This window comes from Colius striatus, chromosome 4, assembly GCF_028858725.1.
Source record: "Colius striatus isolate bColStr4 chromosome 4, bColStr4.1.hap1, whole genome shotgun sequence".
Lineage (NCBI taxonomy): Eukaryota > Metazoa > Chordata > Aves > Coliiformes > Coliidae > Colius > Colius striatus.
The window spans coordinates 7,299,609-7,318,994 of NC_084762.1; the positions used below are offsets into that span (position 1 = coordinate 7,299,609).

Consider the following 19,386-nt stretch of genomic DNA (forward strand, 5'->3'; position numbering starts at 1 on the left):
TTATCATTCTTTAAAGTTCTTAAATCTAGGAGTTTTCTTAAAAAAAACCCAGCAAATTTATTAAAAATTATGGTAGTGCCCCATCTTTTCATGTTTTTATGAAGTTAATCCTTCAAAAACTGGAACAGCAAGTTCTGCTTTTGATTAAAATTTCTTTTCCCCTTGCTCTTAGAATTCTTACATGGATTAATTTATTCAAGGTTCAACCTAGGAGCAACACATTTCTACTGCATGTTTTATTTAAATATTCAAATCAACCAGCCAATAGCTATTATACCCAATTATCTTTGTTGCTGATGCTGTCTCACATCCAGTAAGACTCATATAGGACTTTCAGAAAAAATAACTCAGTTACAGATGAAGTCAACAAAGACTTGAAGATTTTTAGATAATTTTAAGAAAAGAGAGAGAAAGATGAATAAAAGGGGGGAATGGATGATAGATTTCAGAGAACTTCATTCTCCCGCAGCCACACATTCAGCTCCTTCACTACATACTGCTGCTTTGGAAGACACTAGAAAGAGAGTTAAGCAATCAAAACAAGGACGGTGAACTCAAAAGGACTGATGCCACTCAGAAAGAGAGAGTGAGAGAGGGAGGGAGAGGTATAACATGCTTCCTGCCTGAATCTTTGGTTAGTAGCAAACAGCTACATCTGTTACTACCTGAAGATTCAAGCTAATCTGTATCACATACTTCAACAAAAACTTGCACTGATGTAGCCTAAAGCTCATGGAGGTCAGAAAAGCAACAAGGTCAGAATGAAAAAGCAGCAATAAAACACTGCAATACCAAGGCTTGTGAGCATTCTCGCATTCAAGGAGGCTCATCGCTCTCAGAAGTGGTTTCTGGTAAACTAGAGGCAACACAAACACATGGCTCACCCTAAACTGCACTTGTCCAAGCCCTGTTCTCAATCAACTGCCATCTCTTCACCCCACTAACAATGCTGCACTGCTCTGAGTTCCTGGAAACCAGAGCAGTGATGTGCATCAAGGATACACACAACTCTCCTACATATGCTGAAAATGGACTCATCCCTCCTTCCTGGCCAGTCCAGCCTTAACAGCAATACTGTCTTTCCCTTGGAGAGGTATAAGGCATCAAGCCCATTCAAGAACAGGCCTATATACAAGATCAAAGACAACTCACTATTAAATTTACAGTTCTGCAAACAGTTAATTACAGGTGACGTATTTAGCATTAGAGTAGACACAGAATTCTTAACAACATGGTTGTAAGGAGTGGGTCTTTCTCTTCCCTTCTAGACAAAAATAAAACTCTAAAACCCACAAACATTTGAGAATAACTTTATGCAGAGGCTGAAGAAACCACTTAATTCGTCAAACAGCCCAACCTTCAGTTTGAAGAGAGTTTTCTCTGTCATCTCAAGTCTCTAAGACTAAAACCTGATATAAAGGTCCCTTCCAACTCCTACCATTCTATGATTCTATGCCTCTTCTACATCTCAGTGAAGCTCACAGAAGTAGGCTGTGGTGAGGATTCAAGCTGGGGTATATTGTGAGCCCCAAGCCAAGTGAATCAGATAAGGGCAAAGGTGATAACCTAGAGGCAGCTAGAAGTTTTATCAGATGACACCACGTTCATACCACCTTTGCTCTCCTCCCACAATCCAGAAAGGCAACAGAGAATGCAGAATGAACGCAGTCCCTGCCTGACTGGATCAAAAAGACAAAGTCTTTACACTTAAAATAACCCACCCTACTAGTTGAAAGCTTCAAGAACTCAAATACGTTCTCCAATAGTAGAGGGAAATGGTTGTTTCCTAGGAAAATGTTATTCTTTGACAAAATCTCACTTTCCACAGGAGGACAAATGCTATAATCAGACAAGTGAAATGTGAGAGAAATACACACAAAATAATCCATAATTGCTCTTCAGAGCTTGTGCAGGCTGTCATGGAAATAAATACTGCAGACACATTTGAATGACACTGCTAATCTGACAGTTTAGGTCAAAAAAAGTAAAGCATTACATTGGCAGTATTTGTCATTTCAAGAAACTAAAGACATTAAAACTATTCCAACGAATGGCTACACAGGCACTCCTATGTTCTTTAATAAAGCCTGAATGATTTTATTTGTGTCCCTTGTGAAAGCCTTTACAACCAGTCATCTGCCTGGCTGCAGCCCTATGAAGGACTCCTACAAATTCATGATAAAACATCTCCAATAGAAAGAACATATAGTACTACCCTCCTTTCCAGGATTTAAGAGCTCATTGGAAACATGAAATATTCAAATTACCATCTCCACATGAATAAAACCATCCAGATTTGACCAGATAAACCATTCAGCCCTCATTTAGAAATGCTCCATCACAAAATATATCATTTATCAAGAGTCCTGTTAAGCAGTTTCCTTACATTTATGATACAGGAATGTCATTAATGAGATATAAGCTGGAGATAAAGCTCAATGACCATTCTCTTACCACTCATCAGTAATGTGTTTACACCATTTAACAACTTGGTTGCAACTCCACATACACACTCCATTATATCTCTGGCTACTTGAGGCTCTAAGTATCAAACTCAGACTCTGAACACAGTCCACCACACTGCACTCGGGAGATTTGATTTCCTAACAAAGAGGATTGACCACCCACAACTAGCAGTATGGATTTTTAATTTCAAATACAACCACAACATTTGCACTGAAATTTTTTTTTAGACTACAAGTTAAAAAAGACAAAACCAGAAAATAATCCAAACACGATGGTAAAATTGGACAAAGTCCATCAGTGAGAAAAAAGACTGCATGCACAGAAACTAAGAGAATCACAGTAATTTTGTAGCTTGGGTATGTCAAGTGCTCTTCAGAGGACTGAAAGAACTTTTTATTTAAATGGTACATCAGGGTTGAAAACCCTTTTTGACATGTTTCTCTTAGATTACCCTGAAATGCTCCTATCCTTATTAAAGGAAAAAATAATATACATCAAGGCATAGCTTCAGTGTAATTCTGACAAAGCAAGAAAGAGGATATGAATAGTATGATTTTTACTCTAAATTCATATGCAATGAAACCTATTTTACAGGCACAAATCTGGTTTATTTTACATAGTAAAAAAGCTAATGTGAACACAAATGCAGAATTAGAAGTGAACAGAGGGGAGATGGAGAAAAAAGTCCAACATTCATAGCTGGAGATTTGTAACTGAACTTTTTTTGCCAGAATTTATGAAAAGAACATCTCCACAATGCTATCTAAATACAGGCATCTTCTGCTCACGACATCGGAAAAGGACAGTATGATCTACAAATGTTACTATAAATAAACCTAATAACACTCAGATCATGGGACTATGCCAGCACTGTGTGATGAAAGGTACAGTACCAAAGAGAAGAAAACACATCTAACCCAAGTACTAAAGCAAATACAAATTGTTAAGACATGACAGATGGTTAAATTAACCAGTAAGACATGACAGGCCATATGGCAGTACCAGCTAATACACACCTTGGGTATGTCAGCTTGTGCCTCAACATACCAACTATCTGTACTCACCAGAACCAAGACACATTCTGGAGTGAACTCCTCTTAATTGAATTTAGGTTTTTCTTAAACATAGGTTTCTCACCTGTTCAGATTTTGCACACACATACAAAATGTAGCCATTTGGGACTGAAGTTTTTCTTTCCCCAAATACTGAAGTCAAAGATGAACTAACTTCAGTTCAGAATTTAACTGATTGTCTTTCTGTTGTTTTTCCATTCTCACTACACTAATCTGTCTGTGACTTGGGGCTATTTGTACAAATAAAGAAGGAAATAATGCCACCCCTCAACTGAATTACACATGATGCCTTTTGACTTATGTCAAACTTTGATGACTTGAAAAAACACAGAAGCATTCCTTCAGCATCAATATGCGACCTGATCTAGGTGACCCGGCTTCTGCAGGGGGGTTTGACTAGATGATCACTAAAGGTCCTTTCCAACTTCTACCATTCTATGATCTCTGGTACATACTATAGGAGGGCACCACAAAATAAGTATGTGCTTCAACATACAAGCCCTCAGAACACCTGTCAGTATCTTAGACTGCTTTTCCTCAGGTTTTCTACTTAAAGGACTAAGGTGTACTATGATGCACGACCTGGAGTGTTTCTTGTAAACTATCACTGTGCTGTCAAACCTATTTGCAGTTTCACTGTCACATTCAGCAGTACGGCTCACACTGTGGAATTTCCCAGACACAATTTGTCCATTAACTAGATTAAGTATCTTAGGAAAGTCTCCACAAAACAGATTGGCTTTGGCTGCTTAAGGGACACTACAAAACCAGCAGTGACCGAGGGTTAGTACTTTTCACATCAGTGCTAAAAATAAAGGTAAGGAAAAACACTCAAAGGATTACATTTTTCTAAGCATAACAAACAAGCCTCCAATAAACTTCAATAATTATCTGGTAAAGCTTCCTATGTCTTACAAGAGGCATAGTTTTTGTCCCATTTAATCTAGTATTTAAGACAAATATTTAGCTACACTCCTAAGTGTATGTAAAATATAAATAAAGCAAGCTAAAAATATTTCCTTTAAATTGTCTATGTTTACTTTTTAGTCATGCAATGTTGACTTCACTGCGAAGTATCCCATCAGTTATTTCACTCCTACGAATCTAGGAAAACCAGAAAAAGAAAATAAGGCCACACCATACATTTTTTTCCTCACATTTTTTTCCTCCCTATCATCCTCATTCTGTTGGAAACCACGCACCTGCTTAGGATATTTTATCAAAACCCAAATTGTTAGCAGAAGAAGAGAAGCGTGACTGGGAGCAAAGAGATAAGAAGCAAAGATAGCCAGGAAGAAACAGCAGATTAAATGTGACACACAAGTTCAGGGAGATAATTCCCATTTCATTTGTGATCTAGGGAACTGTCACTGAAGAAAGAATGAAAAACAAAAACTCCCCCAAACCAACTGCTACCACACAGCAACAACAACTTGCCTTCAGCAGGGCAAAAAGTGTCAGGTAATATTTTACTTCTTAAAAAAAAATCCAACCTTATTTACTGCATGACCACATTGGGTGCCTTTTTTGCCCCCTCCCTTCTCTTAAGCTCTGCCTTTTCCCTTCCTCTCAACTCTACCAAAAAACAGGGGGAAGAAAACCCATGCAGGGATGGGAACAGATACTGCTATATCTGACGATACAAATCACCGTTTCTAACTTTCCTGCTCACTTTGACTGAGAGCTGAGTGCCTCAGCAAGAGGTTGATGTTACTAAGCAACAATGTGCCAAGCAGCCCTGTGTATGCTGTTTGAAAAGCTCACCACAGCTTCACTGTAATTCAAAATAGTATCAAGCCTTCATAGCAGAAGAGATTTTGCTTGAAGTCTGCTAAATAGTTTTATCTTAGGGAAAAAAAAAAGATTAAGTTTATTATTTCAAGTTTTGAACTGGAACAGCTTGGATTTCACCATGTGTTAAAGCAGGTCTTGTGGCAATGCACTCAGCCACAGAAATACTAGTGTATTTGGCAAGACACACCCCAAAAAATCAACATTCAGAAAACAAACCTCCACAGGATAATTTGTAAAACCCTACAGTTAACAACACTTCTCTGACAAGGACTGCCAACCAAAAGGAGGAAGAGTCTAACTCTCTCAAGCCAGGTCTTCCTCCTTCCTCCCCAAGGCACAAGGCTATATCAAGGAAGACTAAGCATCAAAATCCTCCACAGATCTTTGTAGGGCTAGAGACCACTTCCAGCAGTATGAATGATTTGCTAAAAAGCATTGCTGCCCCCAGCAAAACAAATCAGGCACTGTGCCACTGATGCCCGCCAGTGAAAACTTAATTTTCTGATTGTGTTTAACATTGTGGAAAAGCACTGCATCTTAAAAACCCAGCAAGTCACAACCTTCAAACAGAGCATCAGCTCAGTCAGCCTTAAAAGGAGCAAGTTTTCAGAGCAGCCTTGGTGCAGGGTGAAGAGGAAAGCCTTTCCACACGGACTCCTGGATATTCTTTCTGTTCCACCTGCAGGGAGAAGTGAAAGTCTCAAGACTGTCACAGAAAATTTGTTAAGGAGCATGCTTTGTGGAACAGTGGTTCCCAAAGGGAAAACAGACACTGTGTAACACTGTGGTAAGGGCAACACCAGAAAACAAAGCTCGCTTGGGTAATGGAGTGTTCAGTCTGTCCAACGACAGTATTTCTCAACTGGCTTTTGCTGGGCAACCAGAATTTTTGAGCTCATCATATTGTCATTCCTGGGAGTTCACTGTTCCAATAGGTGGTTTTCTTGCTAACAGGGAAAACACAAACAGATGGTTCCAAAGGCTCCTGGTCATGGATGCATCTTTTAAGAAGTATTGACTTCTGATGAATATCGTGCATACTTCTTTGGCAAACCTATGTTCCAGTCTCTGAAACATGAGGTTGAAATCCAAGACATCACATCTGGGGTTTGCTCACTGTGTTCACAACTTTTGTCATTCCTTTCATAAGGAGATTGCATATTACTAGACATGTGAACAATATTAACTTTTGGAGACTTTATCTGTAACACTTTGTACTCACACTTGCATTTCACTGAGAGAATGGAGAAAAGCATCAGATAGCATTTGTTCTTTTATGTTAAGTCATCTTTGATAGAATATTAAACAGTTTCTCCTCCCAGCAGCTTTCTCCTCCTCAGTGAGCTGTTACTTGCAATCCCTGGTTTTGAGAATTCACCAAGACATGAGGTACAACTCTGTGACATTCCAGGGCAAAATAACATGGTTCATTACCTATGTCTTTCTTTCAATACCCCATTCATGAAAGGGAAGATCTCTGTAGATATCTCGTAATATACTGTATTACTCATCAAGTTTTCACCGTCCATTTGAAACTCATTGCATTTAATATATAAGAGTAAAAACATGGAGCTGTTAAATGTATATGATCAATGTGAATACAACCTATCTCAAGAATTTAGTTATGCTTGTAAAGAATGCTAAGACAACTAATTATCCAATTTTACAATCATGTTCAAAAGACTACTGTGACATTATTGAAGTTGGTTTTAGGTCATTCCCATCACATATACAGGAAGACCTCTGCTAAAACAAAATAATCTCTTATTATTAAAATCATCATTATCTAAAGCAATTGTAACAGGCTTGCTAGAAAGAAAAGAAATGCTGAATGAGGAGACAAAAAAAAAGGGAATACTGTTAACACTGTGGTTGTGAGGAGCTTAAGGACTCAAGCAAAGTTTATGCTGGAGTAATTAATCACTGTATCCCACAAAGTTTTCTCTTTTAATTCATGATGCTTACTAATACAGCAATCACACAACAATAAGCATTTCATACCAAATTTCCAAAAACTCAGAAAAGTATCTTATGTCAATTTTTCCAGATTCTTTTCCAGGAACTTATTTCAAGCAAAAAATGGAGAAAAAGAAAAGAGACAAGAGAAGAAAAGAAACAAAAATCAGCACAACAGAGTTTGCAATGTGCCCTTAATCTCATAAGTTCAGATTATCCCTGAAAAGCATGACAAGGGGAGGATTGTAAACTGAAAGAGTCCTGTCACTCAAGCAGAGTCCACGCTAAAAAGAAACAGCCATGACAAATGCTGCAGGAGACAAATGGTGACAGAAGGTCACTGGCAAAAGGCAAGCGGATTGAAGATAAGAAACACATGAAATGTGTTCACAGCAGTATGCAATAAACCACTGGAAGGGTTCAGCTTCAAGAAGAGCTTTAACAGTGATTTCAAATCAGGATGAGATGTGTGTTAGTCCAAAGGTGACAAAGAATTGTGGGATTCTGAAGTGTCCCCTAACTCGATCCCAGTTATTCATAAATGCAAATTGGCATCATTTGCATGTCAAATGGCTGCTCCACCTGTGAAGCCAACACCTCCCCAATCACACAGCTGGCTGAAGACATTTGCATCAAGCATTGCCTGATTTTACAAAAACAGTCTAAGCTCTACTGCAGACAGAAAAGCAGTGACATGCAATCCATCACAATCTTGACAAACTTCAGAGAAAAAGAAATTCTTGTCTAAGACGAAGGTTAATTCTGGAATTCCCAGACTCACAAGACAGGACCTTAAGCAGGGCAGGACACAAATTACATCACTTGGGAGAAGACTGCTCAATTATGTTCCAGATTTGGCTTCAGATTCTTGCCAAAAGCAACTCAAGGTGCAACATAGGCAAAGATGACATGAGATAGACAGGAACTTCAACTTCAGTCTGTAAAGAAATGCAAAACTTTGACAAATAAGTCCTGAAAACTTTGAAGCTTGGTCAGAGACCAAAGTGCAATTATTAGAGTCATTATCTTCCACAAGGTTACCAGTTTTAACTCTTAGAGGAAAAACCAAAGAGCATTAGCTCACCAAGATCCTGCAGCCAAACACCACCGTGGCTGGCCAGCCAAAGCCCTAAAAGCAAAGGCAGATGGTGAAAGCAAGCTACTTGTATGATAAGACTCTACTATCTCAAAAGCTGCCAGAAACTCAAATTGATCTCTACCTTTGATCAACAGGCTGCCAAAACCCCTTCGTGGGCTTGGCAGTGTTAGGTCAGTGGTTGGACTCTGGGATCTTAAAGGTCTTCTCCAAACAACAAACTCTGTGATTCATCAAATTACCAATTCTTACACCAGGATTAAGCAGTCTTGATGTATAACCTCCATTTACTAACAGCAGCTACATAAGCCAGAAGCCTTGCACTAATTCAAGAAGCCTGCTGTATACACACCTAATTTCTTGATCATCCAGGCAGATCACTTCAGAAGAGAAGAGAGCTGAAGTCTCTCTTGCCTACAGAGGGTCACAGTGCATATAGCTCTCCAGATGAAGTCCTAATTGTACATAACACTCCCAATTTTGCTTGTTATGTGATTAGGCCATGAAATATTCTATTATGTTCCTAATAGAGGTGGCGGAGATGTACCATAGTCAAGCAGGTCACCCAGGTCTTTTCCTACTCTTGTTTTCAGCCAATGATCCCTAATTGGTAACGAGCTATTAGGTGTCTTATTAGATCAGCTCCAATTCCGTTCTTTCCCTCTGATCTGTAAAAACTCTTTCTACACAGGATTTACCTTCCTCTCTTCAGAAAATGCCTCCAAATATTCCATTATGAAAAAAAAAGTTTCCTTGTTATATTTCTGGGTTTTGTGCCAAGATAATAAAATGAAAACGTATTTTTCAAGTGGTCGAAAGAATTCTCCTTGGGGGACCTTATTAAAGCAGCATCCTTCCTTTCCCTTAATTTGATTTTCCAAATGACAAACTGACAATGCTCCTTTGTTCAGACACTCACCCAAATATACTCTTGCAAGAATGTCCACCTTCTCTACCTTAACTAAACATTTCAGAAGAGGCACTACAGAAAACACATGCCCAGAGCCCTGACAGGAAACAGACAGTCAGTTATATTAAGTTATAATCAGTTATCATCTAAGAAAAGGTCAGTGAGCAGGTTATTCCAGTACAATCTGGTTTTGGTGAAGTCAGGCTGCAAATGATCCTATTAACCATTTACCATCTTCATGTCTTGTATTACCCTTTCTATCAGTTTTTGTTGTAACGTCCAGCAAAACACTGTGATGAGCTGGTCTACAACCTTTCTTTTACTGAGTGCTTCCTTTCTTCAGGGTATGTTAGCCCCAAACAAGCAAAAGCCTATCACTTACTCTTCCTCTTCCTTCCCCCACCCACTAAAATATCTGAAATAATCCCACTCACCTTCCTTTGTGGATCATCCTCCCAGGACTTCAATACAAAGCCTTTGAAGAGCTTATGGCACCTTTTGGTTAAGCACAACTGCATCTCTGCTGAACTGGGATGCTTAGGGAAGGTGTGGGTGGAAGAAGGACCCCACAGAGAGGAATCCTTTTGTTTTTCAGCCACAGGAAACCTGCCCCACTGTCAGAAGGACACAGTTCCCTCCTCCACCCTTGCTCTCCTCCCAGGCAACACTCTTTAAACCCAGGAAGAGTGTGATGATCAGGGGAGTTCTATGATCAAAAGGTTTTACTGCCCAAGAGCAGCCCAGCTGGATAGCTGATAAAAGAGATGGGATGGTTCACACCTGGGTTGGAGGGGGAGGGTAAGGGGCTCTAAGGCAAGATGAAGACATAGACTACAGAAGAGATAAACATGGAAAAAAAGCATATGCAACAATTTCCTCAGAAAACTGAAAGCTGTCTGAGGTTTAAAACCACTTGTATCAAAATATGGCACTTTTCTGTTCTCCACTTAAACACTACAAGATGCAACTTGATGTACTTATTAAAAAAAAAAACCTATGTAATCCAACTGGCACTTCATTTGCCATGCCTTATAATTCTAAGATTAGTCATCACTTGGTCCTTCTCATTTCAGCTTATTAAATTCTGACTTTTGCTTTTACCCACTTATGATAATATACAGTTCCATGAACTCATTACCATTAGATGGTATCTCTCTGCCCTCCACAGTACCACTTGGATAAAAACAAAAAGTATTCTGTCTGTTCTGTGCTCATATACCTAGGTCATCTTCAAGTTTGACCCTACAATTACAGAAGGACTGCCTCACCTGTCTCTCATGATTGCTCACAGAGCAAATTTGGCCCAGTGTGGTTTCTGGCAGCCACCCCTGACACCTAATGTATTTCACCTTGTGAGCACTTTGCATGTTGGCATAGGCCACCATAAGCACCTCCCCACCCAAGTTTCAGCCTTAAATTAAGGCAGCCTTCCTCAAGTCCCCACTTTGCATCCTTCTTCTTGGCATAGTTAATCTCTTGACTTTTGATCAGACATACCTGCCCTGCTTTAAAGGTGGAAAAGCTATTAGCCCAACAAACGAATGCTTATGGCCCTGATGAGCTGTAGACTGACTTTCTAGATTCAGCTACTCTGTTTACTGCAAACAATTTGTGTGCCACAGCAACTGGAAAGGATGAAGTATTCCAGGAGAAGAAAAATGAGGGGCATGTTCTCCCTTTTCTTAAATATGCAACGACATGAGGGACTAAAGATTTCCATTGCTATTTATAGAGACTTTTGTGATAAGCATCTCCAGTCTATTGGAAAAGGCCTTGCAATGGGGTTTCAGATACTAAGGAAGCTACAGCTTCCACATATGTCATCTTTGGCCAGTGCACAAGCAAGACTACCATCTCAATTTAGATTGTACAGCACAAGCAAATTTATTCAATGATGTCACCAAAGCTTGAGTATCAGAAATCTGAGCTGAAGGGGATCCTCTTCTTGCCCAATACTCCTGTATCCTGCACAACAGCATGCATGCCATTCTCCCTAGAACAAGTGAGTTCAAGGCCAAAGATGTATAGCAAGACACAGAGTCCCACTCCTGACTACAGGTACATGAGGACACCACTCAGACCTGAGGGCATGAGGTGTGGTAACAGGCATAGACAAGAGTCAGTCTCACTAGTATCCCTCAAGACCCAAAAGTTTGTACGTGTCATAGTCCATGACAAACATAAACAATACACAGCTAGATGAACTGGGACTGCCAATCCTGGTTGATGTATTTTCACTGCTCTAAAGAAAAGTTCCAAAAGTTAGGCTCCCAAAACACTGCTCTTGAACTTTGTGTATTCCACTGGATTTCAGTAGCCAAGAAAGAAATAGAAGAATTTCAGCTCCTTGGATTAACTATCTTTATGCCACAGACACTGACTCATCCCTGTTAGCTTTTTGCAGACTTTAACTCCTTCTTGTGCGTTTTTTCAGCACACATATAAGCACAGACCTTCAAAACTCCACTCTGATGCCTAAGAAATTCCCTACAGTGGCTTGCATGCTTCCACTTGAATCCTGGCTGCCTTAGTCACACTGCTTAAGTTCAGGACCAGAGGCCAGAAACTGCGAGGCAGGTTGTGGGGTTAGAAGCAACAGCACAGGCTTCAGGTACTGACCAGAAGCACATTTGATGTTACATTCACCCGAGAGCCGAGAAACAGCCAGTGTTTGCTCATGCAGCAGTCAAAGCTCAAGTTCATTAGCTCAAAGATATAGCCAACGCACATGGGACCTCCTTATTTGTGTCCTGTCAATTATCACTCTTCTATGAGCAAACTAATTTCATGTAAGCCAGATTTGAAAGATGAAAGAATCGTGGCAACAGTAAGATACTTCACAGACATCCAGATGATCCCTTCTGCTTTATTGCTGCATACTGTCTATTTTGGATACCATGTCAAAGCTGAAATTGACCACTACTGTGAATGCTTCAGTTGTAACAAATGATAATGTAATGATTGCTGAAGGAATGGGTAGAACTAACAGCAAAGAAAAGCAAAGTGAACATTGAGTTTTGTATTTGGATCATCTCCACGACCAGCACCCCCCTTCTAACCTCCAGGTTACAATACATAAGTAACTTAGTATGAGAATAATACAAAGTTATAAGTCTCTGATTAATATCTGAAATATTACTGGATGCCTCAACCTCTTTTGTTCTGCTTTCTTGACACGAAGCGTCTCAAAACAAACAAGAGCAGGAGAAATAAATCCTAAGACTGCACTGTCTGTCCCAGAACAAAGAGCATTAACAGCGTTCTCATGGGTAAAGGCTCTGACAGCAGATAAAGGAATTTTCTAGCTAATGAGAACACAACAAGTCTTAGAGAACAAACCCCAAACTGCAGAAAACTAGTTTGGTTAAAACTAATGAGCAATTTTGTTATTCCTGTAGAAGAAATACTCACAGGATTCTGAGAAAGTACAAGAAAGACAGAAATATCTGAGTGTCCTTTTTGTTATCATCAATCATATTGATAGTCCAAGTCTCACGGGTTATCTTAAAGCAAAAAAAGCCAAATATTTTCCTTCCTTACCTGTCCAAAGAAGTACAAATACAAATCACACTATTACCTCATCCCTGTGTATATTGAGTGTTTTAAGGCACACAGAACTTTTCACTCTGGAGTGACTCAGATCCACCTTGGCCATGGGTTAACACTTTGTAACTTGTACCATCCTTATCCATAATGCTTTACCCAAAAACATGTGGTGAAGTCCTGTCTGCATTTGCAAACATCAGTGGGAATTCAGGTTTGATGCAGTCTGAAAAGAATATTTTGCTTGCACACAGTTTAAATCCTCCAAAGAGGCTAATTTTAACTCAAGTTAGCACCAACTCTTAAGAGTTATTTCTCTCCTATGTAAAAGGATGAAAGAAGGTATGGATGCTCACAAGCAGCAATGTAGCCATTCTAACACAAATTTTCACACTTAAATAGACAATTCCTTGTAAACATGGCAATGAACCAGTGATATATAGATGATCCAGTATGTTCATGTGAATTAAAGGAATTCTAAATCCATGCTAGTGGTACTGTATATGTCAGTTATCCCATACACAGTCACAGAAACTGACCTGTTCTGTACCCGTATGATTGCACACCAAAATGGTAAAACACCTCCAGCAAACAGCAGTCCTGCCATATATCTCAATGGGAAACCAGGGTTCAACACATCATGGCAAGGAAGAGCATGCAGAAGGAGAAAGGGCAAAGGAAGTTCCCCAGCAAAGAGGGAGAAGAGTGAGACAAAACAGACGACAAAGTAGAAAGAATCAGTTAAGACTCTGATAAACTTCAAACTTTTTTCTTGATACAGAAATATATTTCATTTATTAACTCATGTTTTTATAAACCAGTGGTACTTTAGTATTACTGCTACATATGCATACACAGACCTCAGAAAGGACAAGTAACTTTTCTTTTTGATTTTACAGGGACCTGAAAGAAGATTCTGATTGCAAAACCAAGACTGAGCATCAAGGTTTTCACCAGTGGCCCCCAGGGCTGTCTGAGGGATGCTGCAGCTCTTGTTCCAGTGGAACATGTCACCATTACATGAAGAATAGTTGCATAATATTCTTTCCACCTAACACTGGACAAAATGATCCACACCAACACTCACTTCTTAAACCTAAACTTTTACTGATGGAGCATGATGCAGTCTTCAAACAGACTTATTTTCAGTTTTTTGTAATAAAGCAATGTATAAAATTACCTGGCATTGTCTTATGTGTCCCTAGTCTTCCCTGAGCCTGGATGAAGGGGCAGGAACAGCTCTGTGACACCAGGGCTGCTCCCCTGTCACTTAACATGAAGTATAAACTACCTCAACGCTCTTTCTCCACCTCCTCTCCCTTCACTCCTAAGCAAACCCACTAGTCCTTTAGTAGCATCTATCTGATTTTGGTCAACAGAAATAGAATCACAGAATTATTTCAGCTAGAAGAGACCTTTAAGGTTTTTAAGTCCAACTTTTGTCCCAGCTCTATCACACTAGACCATTTCCCTAAGTGCAACATCCAACCCTCTCTTAAACCCCTCCAAGGATGGCATCTCCAGCACCTCCCTGGGCAGCTCGTTCCAATGCCTGACAAACCTTTCAGGAGAGAAATTCCTCCTCATATCCAGCCTGGAACAACTTGAGGCCATCTCCTCTTGTTCTATTGCTTGTCACTAGGCAGAACAGACAGATCCCTGCCTCAGTACAGTTGCCTTTCAGGTGGTTGTACAAAGTGATAAGGTCTCCCCTGAGCCTTCTTTTCTCCAGGCTAAACAGCCCCAGACCCCTCAGCCTTTTCTCATATGAGACATGCTCCAAATCCTTTACTAGCTTGGCAGCCCAGCCTCTGGATCCTCTCCAGCACCTCAATGTCCTTTTTGTAGAGAGGGGCCCAAAACTGGGCACAGTATTCGAGGTGCAGCATCACCAAAGCCCAGGGAATGATCACCTCCCTCCTCCTGCTGACAACACTGCTCCTGACACAGGCCAGGATGCCATTGGCCTTCTTGGCCACCTGGGCACAGTGCTGGCTGACGTGCCTCTCAAGTGCTCCCACGTTTTTGCTGCTTGTTGTCCTACACACTCTTCCTTCCAGGCAAAACAGGCTGCTTTGGCCAGTCTGGCTCTCAGCAGCACTTCCAGCAGCTCGGTGCAGGTGTGGAAGCTGCAAGAAGGTATTTCCAAACAGTGCTCTCTGGATTCAGATTGCTGCTTAAGTCGAGTACACTTCGGAGCAGTGCAGACTGGAAAACTGCTTCCCAAACTGTAACTGCAAATCATAGCAAGGAAGCAGCTACACTAAAAATAAACACAGCAAGTGTACCCTCACAAGAACCCCAACGTATACACACTTACGCACACACTCAGACATGTACAAGCTTGGCAAGGGGAATAGTTCAAGTAGAACTAGACTAAAACCCATTTCTGCAGACGTTTCTAAGGTTACTTGGTTAAAACTGAGTCACGGAATGCTGTTGCATGTCTTATTTTAAATTCAAGACGCAGCCTAAAAATTGCCATTTTTAAAACTTCAAGTTGTTTCGTAACAGAGTTTGTAGGAAATTAATACAAATAACGTCATCTCTTCAATTAATCTCACACAGATTCTGGTTTGAGAAAGTTGTATTGTACATTTTCAATAACTTTTTAAAAATAACTGATCATATCCAAAAGGTTTTCTCTTAAATATCTAACCCTTGTACTGGTATCACTCAGTTTCTCACTGATCCAGTAGTACTCATGAAGCTGATAGCTCCAGTACAAATGTCTAATATCATGCAAAAAAAAAAAAATGAGAACAAATGCATTATCTGTATCCCTGGTAATTACTACATTGAATTATTTTTTTCTTCCCAGAGATAAAAAAAGATTAGAGTAACATCATCCCTGAGATGACACATACATACCAATGCAACTTCACACTAATCACAGTAGGCAAACCATCTATCAGTGCAATGTGACAACTATTCTGCACTCCTCCTCCTCCCTTTAAGCAAAAAAACCCCAAACCCAACAATACATCTTGGGGTGTTTTGAACAAGGAGCAAAGATCTCATTTATTGAGGATCAACTTTACAATACACAGTTGCTTGCTCTCCTTCTCAATGGGTTTGATTCCTAACACAATGACTGGAAAAATCTTGCAGTAATGTGATATACTTAGAGCTCACATACCAAACCTGCTCTGAGCAAAAAATGCCTATAGAAGAAACATAACAACCAAATAAAAAGGTAGCATCTGTAACATCTGATACTGGCTAACTCTAAAGCACACACTAATTTTAAGCCTCTGTGTAGTCCATTGACTTCAGTCAATCCAGTGAAAGTCTAGAAGATTAGTCAGGCACTTAACGCTGCTAGCAAATGTGTAATGCAGGGATGGCAGGGAGGCCATGAGGAACAGGCTACAGAATGGGAATGGAAAACAAGCTGTGGGAGCACACAATAGGGAACTTGCAAAAGAATGGGTCATACCATAGAGCTTCTTTCAAGGGCTACTTGAAAGGCATGCCACCACTGGGGAAAAAAAATCCATGTTATGTGCTAACATCCTGTTGCTTCCATTTTGTTTATTTATTTATTTTAAGTAGCAATAATATCTCTGCATGTCTGTCACCTAACACTTAGGCAACTTACAAGCTTTTCCATTTGTTAAAAAATAGGACTTCAAGGGGTTTTTAATCATATCTAAAAAAACAAATCCTTGTGTGATAAATTATCTCAGTAGTTCCTTCTGTTTGTTTTGATCAGCACAGCACTTGGAAAACTTAGTGTTGCTTTATGAATTTTTACAAACATAACAGCAAGTTCAAATGATCAATCACTATTCCCTTGGCATGCAAAATCCACAGAAAAAAAAATATACTAACCATTTCCTAAATGCATCTACCTACAAGCCTTCCTTTCACCTGAGCCATAAATCAGTGACAAGCAACTCCTCCCAATGGGTCCTAAAAGGAGTCAGGGAGGGAAGTACCTACTTTATGCAAGACGTAGGAGAAGTCTTATCAAAAGCTTTTCTTGAAATCAGTCCAATAAAATGATTGTTAGTTTTATAACTTTCATTCAAATAAAATTAGAAAACCTCATTAAGAATGTCTGTAGAACCACTACTGGCCAAAGGAGTCCAAATCCACGTTGCAACTTGGGTCTAGAGTAGGATAAACAGCTTCTCCAGCGCTGCTGCACTTCAGAGTCCTTATGATGAGCCTTAAGCCCTACAGAACAAGTTCTGACTAAGCTATCAGCACAGGTTCAATCCTGCAGTGCTACAAAAGAGGCCTTCTTCCAAAAACCCCTAAACCAAAACTCTACTATGATACAAATTCCGCTACTTAGAAGTACGTGAAAAGAAACATGGATTGTGCCTGTTAGAAACTTCCCAAAGCAAAGTCTTCCATCCTAAAACAAAGGTAAAGACAAATCAGGGAAATGCTGGTAGTTCATACACATAGGTAGTTCAGTTTTAAATCTAATTATCTTCTGTTCCTATGATACTGACAGTTCCCTCCGTGCCTGTTTAGGCTCAAGCAACTATTACTACAGGATAAAGTCGCAAAACTCTCTTAAAACACAAACTCTGTGGCAATTCTACATTTCTACTTTATAAAGGCAGTATTTAATTCCTGTGGCCAACAGTGTGTTGGACTGCAGGAGGGAGAGGTTATATTAATGTAATTGCCAAACAAACCACTCTGTAATTTCAAATTATGTATTTGACAATCAGATTGTTTTAAGCTTCCCGAGATGTTGATTGGGGCATTATTTAGTGATGTTATCTCTTTACTCGTTCTAAACTTCAAAAACATTGGTATCTAAACAAACAAACAAAAAGTTTCAAAATCCCCACCCTTTAAATAGGGAAAACCCCCACCCCATCAAATATTTCTTACAAGGAGATACATTAATACTGCATTTTATTATCAGTTCGTTTAATCAGTACGTTTAGGCACAATGGAATTATATAGGATGCCAACAAGTGCTGGGAAGGGGAGATGGGCAAGAGGAGAAAGGGGATAAGAAGAGAGGTTTAAACTCCAGTAAGAAACTTGTGTACCTGTCTGATAAACACAGCCAGACCTTTTTATGTATCCTATTTATCTCCAAATCTATTTATGTCACACAAGAGAACATATGAGCGTAGCAGCTGTTACTATAGCAATGAAACTAGAAATTTTGAGAACACAAAAAACCCACCCCTGAAGGATGCTCAGTTTAGCAGAGAGATGGTTTAGGCAACAGTGCACCAGTATCTCACTTCTTCTGTTCAAACTCTGTGGTTACAGAGGCGTTAAACCAGCTGTAACAGCCTATTTCCTAAAGAGCACTCGGAGCCAAATAAGCGCTACCTATAACTCGACACAACTTGGTACACCGGGAGTTCCTGCTAAGTAACCCCAAACTTGTCAAATACGCCAGAACGGCCTGTAAATCCGGGGAAGAGCGACTCTCTGCAAAAAAAATAAAGGCTCACAGCTTTTGATCGCGGCAGAGAAGGGATTCACCATAGTAACACACTCCCCACCCGAACCGCGGGCAAAAGCAAGGAGCTGGGCGCCCAGCGCTACGAGCCCCGCACCCTCCCGACACCGAGCGCACCTGCCCGGCAGCAGCAAGGTGGGACGAGCCGGGAGCAGTACGCTCGCTGCTTAAAGCAGCAGGCGCGCTGCCCACCTCTCCCCCCACTTACCGCTGTCGGAACGAAAAACCACCATTCTCCCAAACCGGTTTTCTGTCCAGCCCGCCCTGCTCGCTCCGTCCTCTCCGCGGCCCCGGGACTCTGTTGCCCGGGGCTGACGGGGCAGCCTTACCCCCGCCTTCGCCTCCCCCACCCCCGGCACCCGAGACGCCGCCGGCCGCGATTTACCTGCGAGGGAGCCGGGTCTCTGCAGGGTGGCGGTGGCGTACAGCTCCTGGGAGTGCTTGCTGTACTGATCGGCAGCGTGAACCAGCCGCTTGGTAGGCGACAGGGTGGCGTAAGTGCCGATGGTGGAGCTTAACTGGTGGATAGGAGAGGAGGAAATGTTAGACTGGACGGTGGGCGGGGAGGTCACTCGGATGGGGGACGGCGACAGTCCCGCCGAGGAGACGACGATGTTGATGGGCGAGCTGGTGCTGTAGGACTTGGCCAGGCGGCTGGGGGACTGCTTCGGGGAGGAGAGGCGCTGCGCGGTGGCGTAGGCGGCGCCCTCGGCGGCGGAGCCGGCCCGCGGCAGCTTGGTGGGGGAGCCGCCGGGCTGGGCGGGCAGCGGGGAGCTCACCCGCTGCGCCGGCAGCGTGGAGCTGGCGTAGTAGAGCGCGGCGGCGTGCTGCGGCTCGGGCAGGTGGAAGGCGCTGCCGTGGCTGGGCGCGAAGGGCTCCCGCGGCTGCGGGGCGGCGGGCTGCGGCGGCGGCGGCTCCGGGCCGCCCGGGTGGGCGCCGCGGCCCCCCGGGCCCTGCTGCGGGAAGGAAAGGCAGAGGCGTCAGCGGCGGCGGCGGGGCGAGGAGAGGAGAGGGGGGGCCCGGCCACGCCGGCCCTGCTCAGGACGGGGCGCGGGGGCTCGCTCGCCGCAGGACACCCGCCCGCCCCTCCCCGGCCGCACGC

General features: G+C 41.7%; 1 protein-coding gene across 3 annotated transcripts in view; it reads right to left on the reverse strand.

Annotated features, from left to right (window-relative positions):
• CTNND2 (catenin delta 2) overlaps positions 1-19,386 on the reverse strand; it is a 496,550-nt gene that overhangs the window by 239,043 nt on the left and 238,121 nt on the right. For 2 of the 3 annotated variants that reach the window (XM_061994768.1, XM_061994769.1), the window contains one exon: positions 18,670-19,237. The exons of the other annotated variant lie outside the window; for it this stretch is intronic. In XM_061994768.1, the coding sequence (XP_061850752.1) occupies positions 18,670-19,237 (568 nt within the window). The remainder of the gene's footprint in view (positions 1-18,669; positions 19,238-19,386) is intronic. 3 annotated transcript variants of the gene reach the window in all.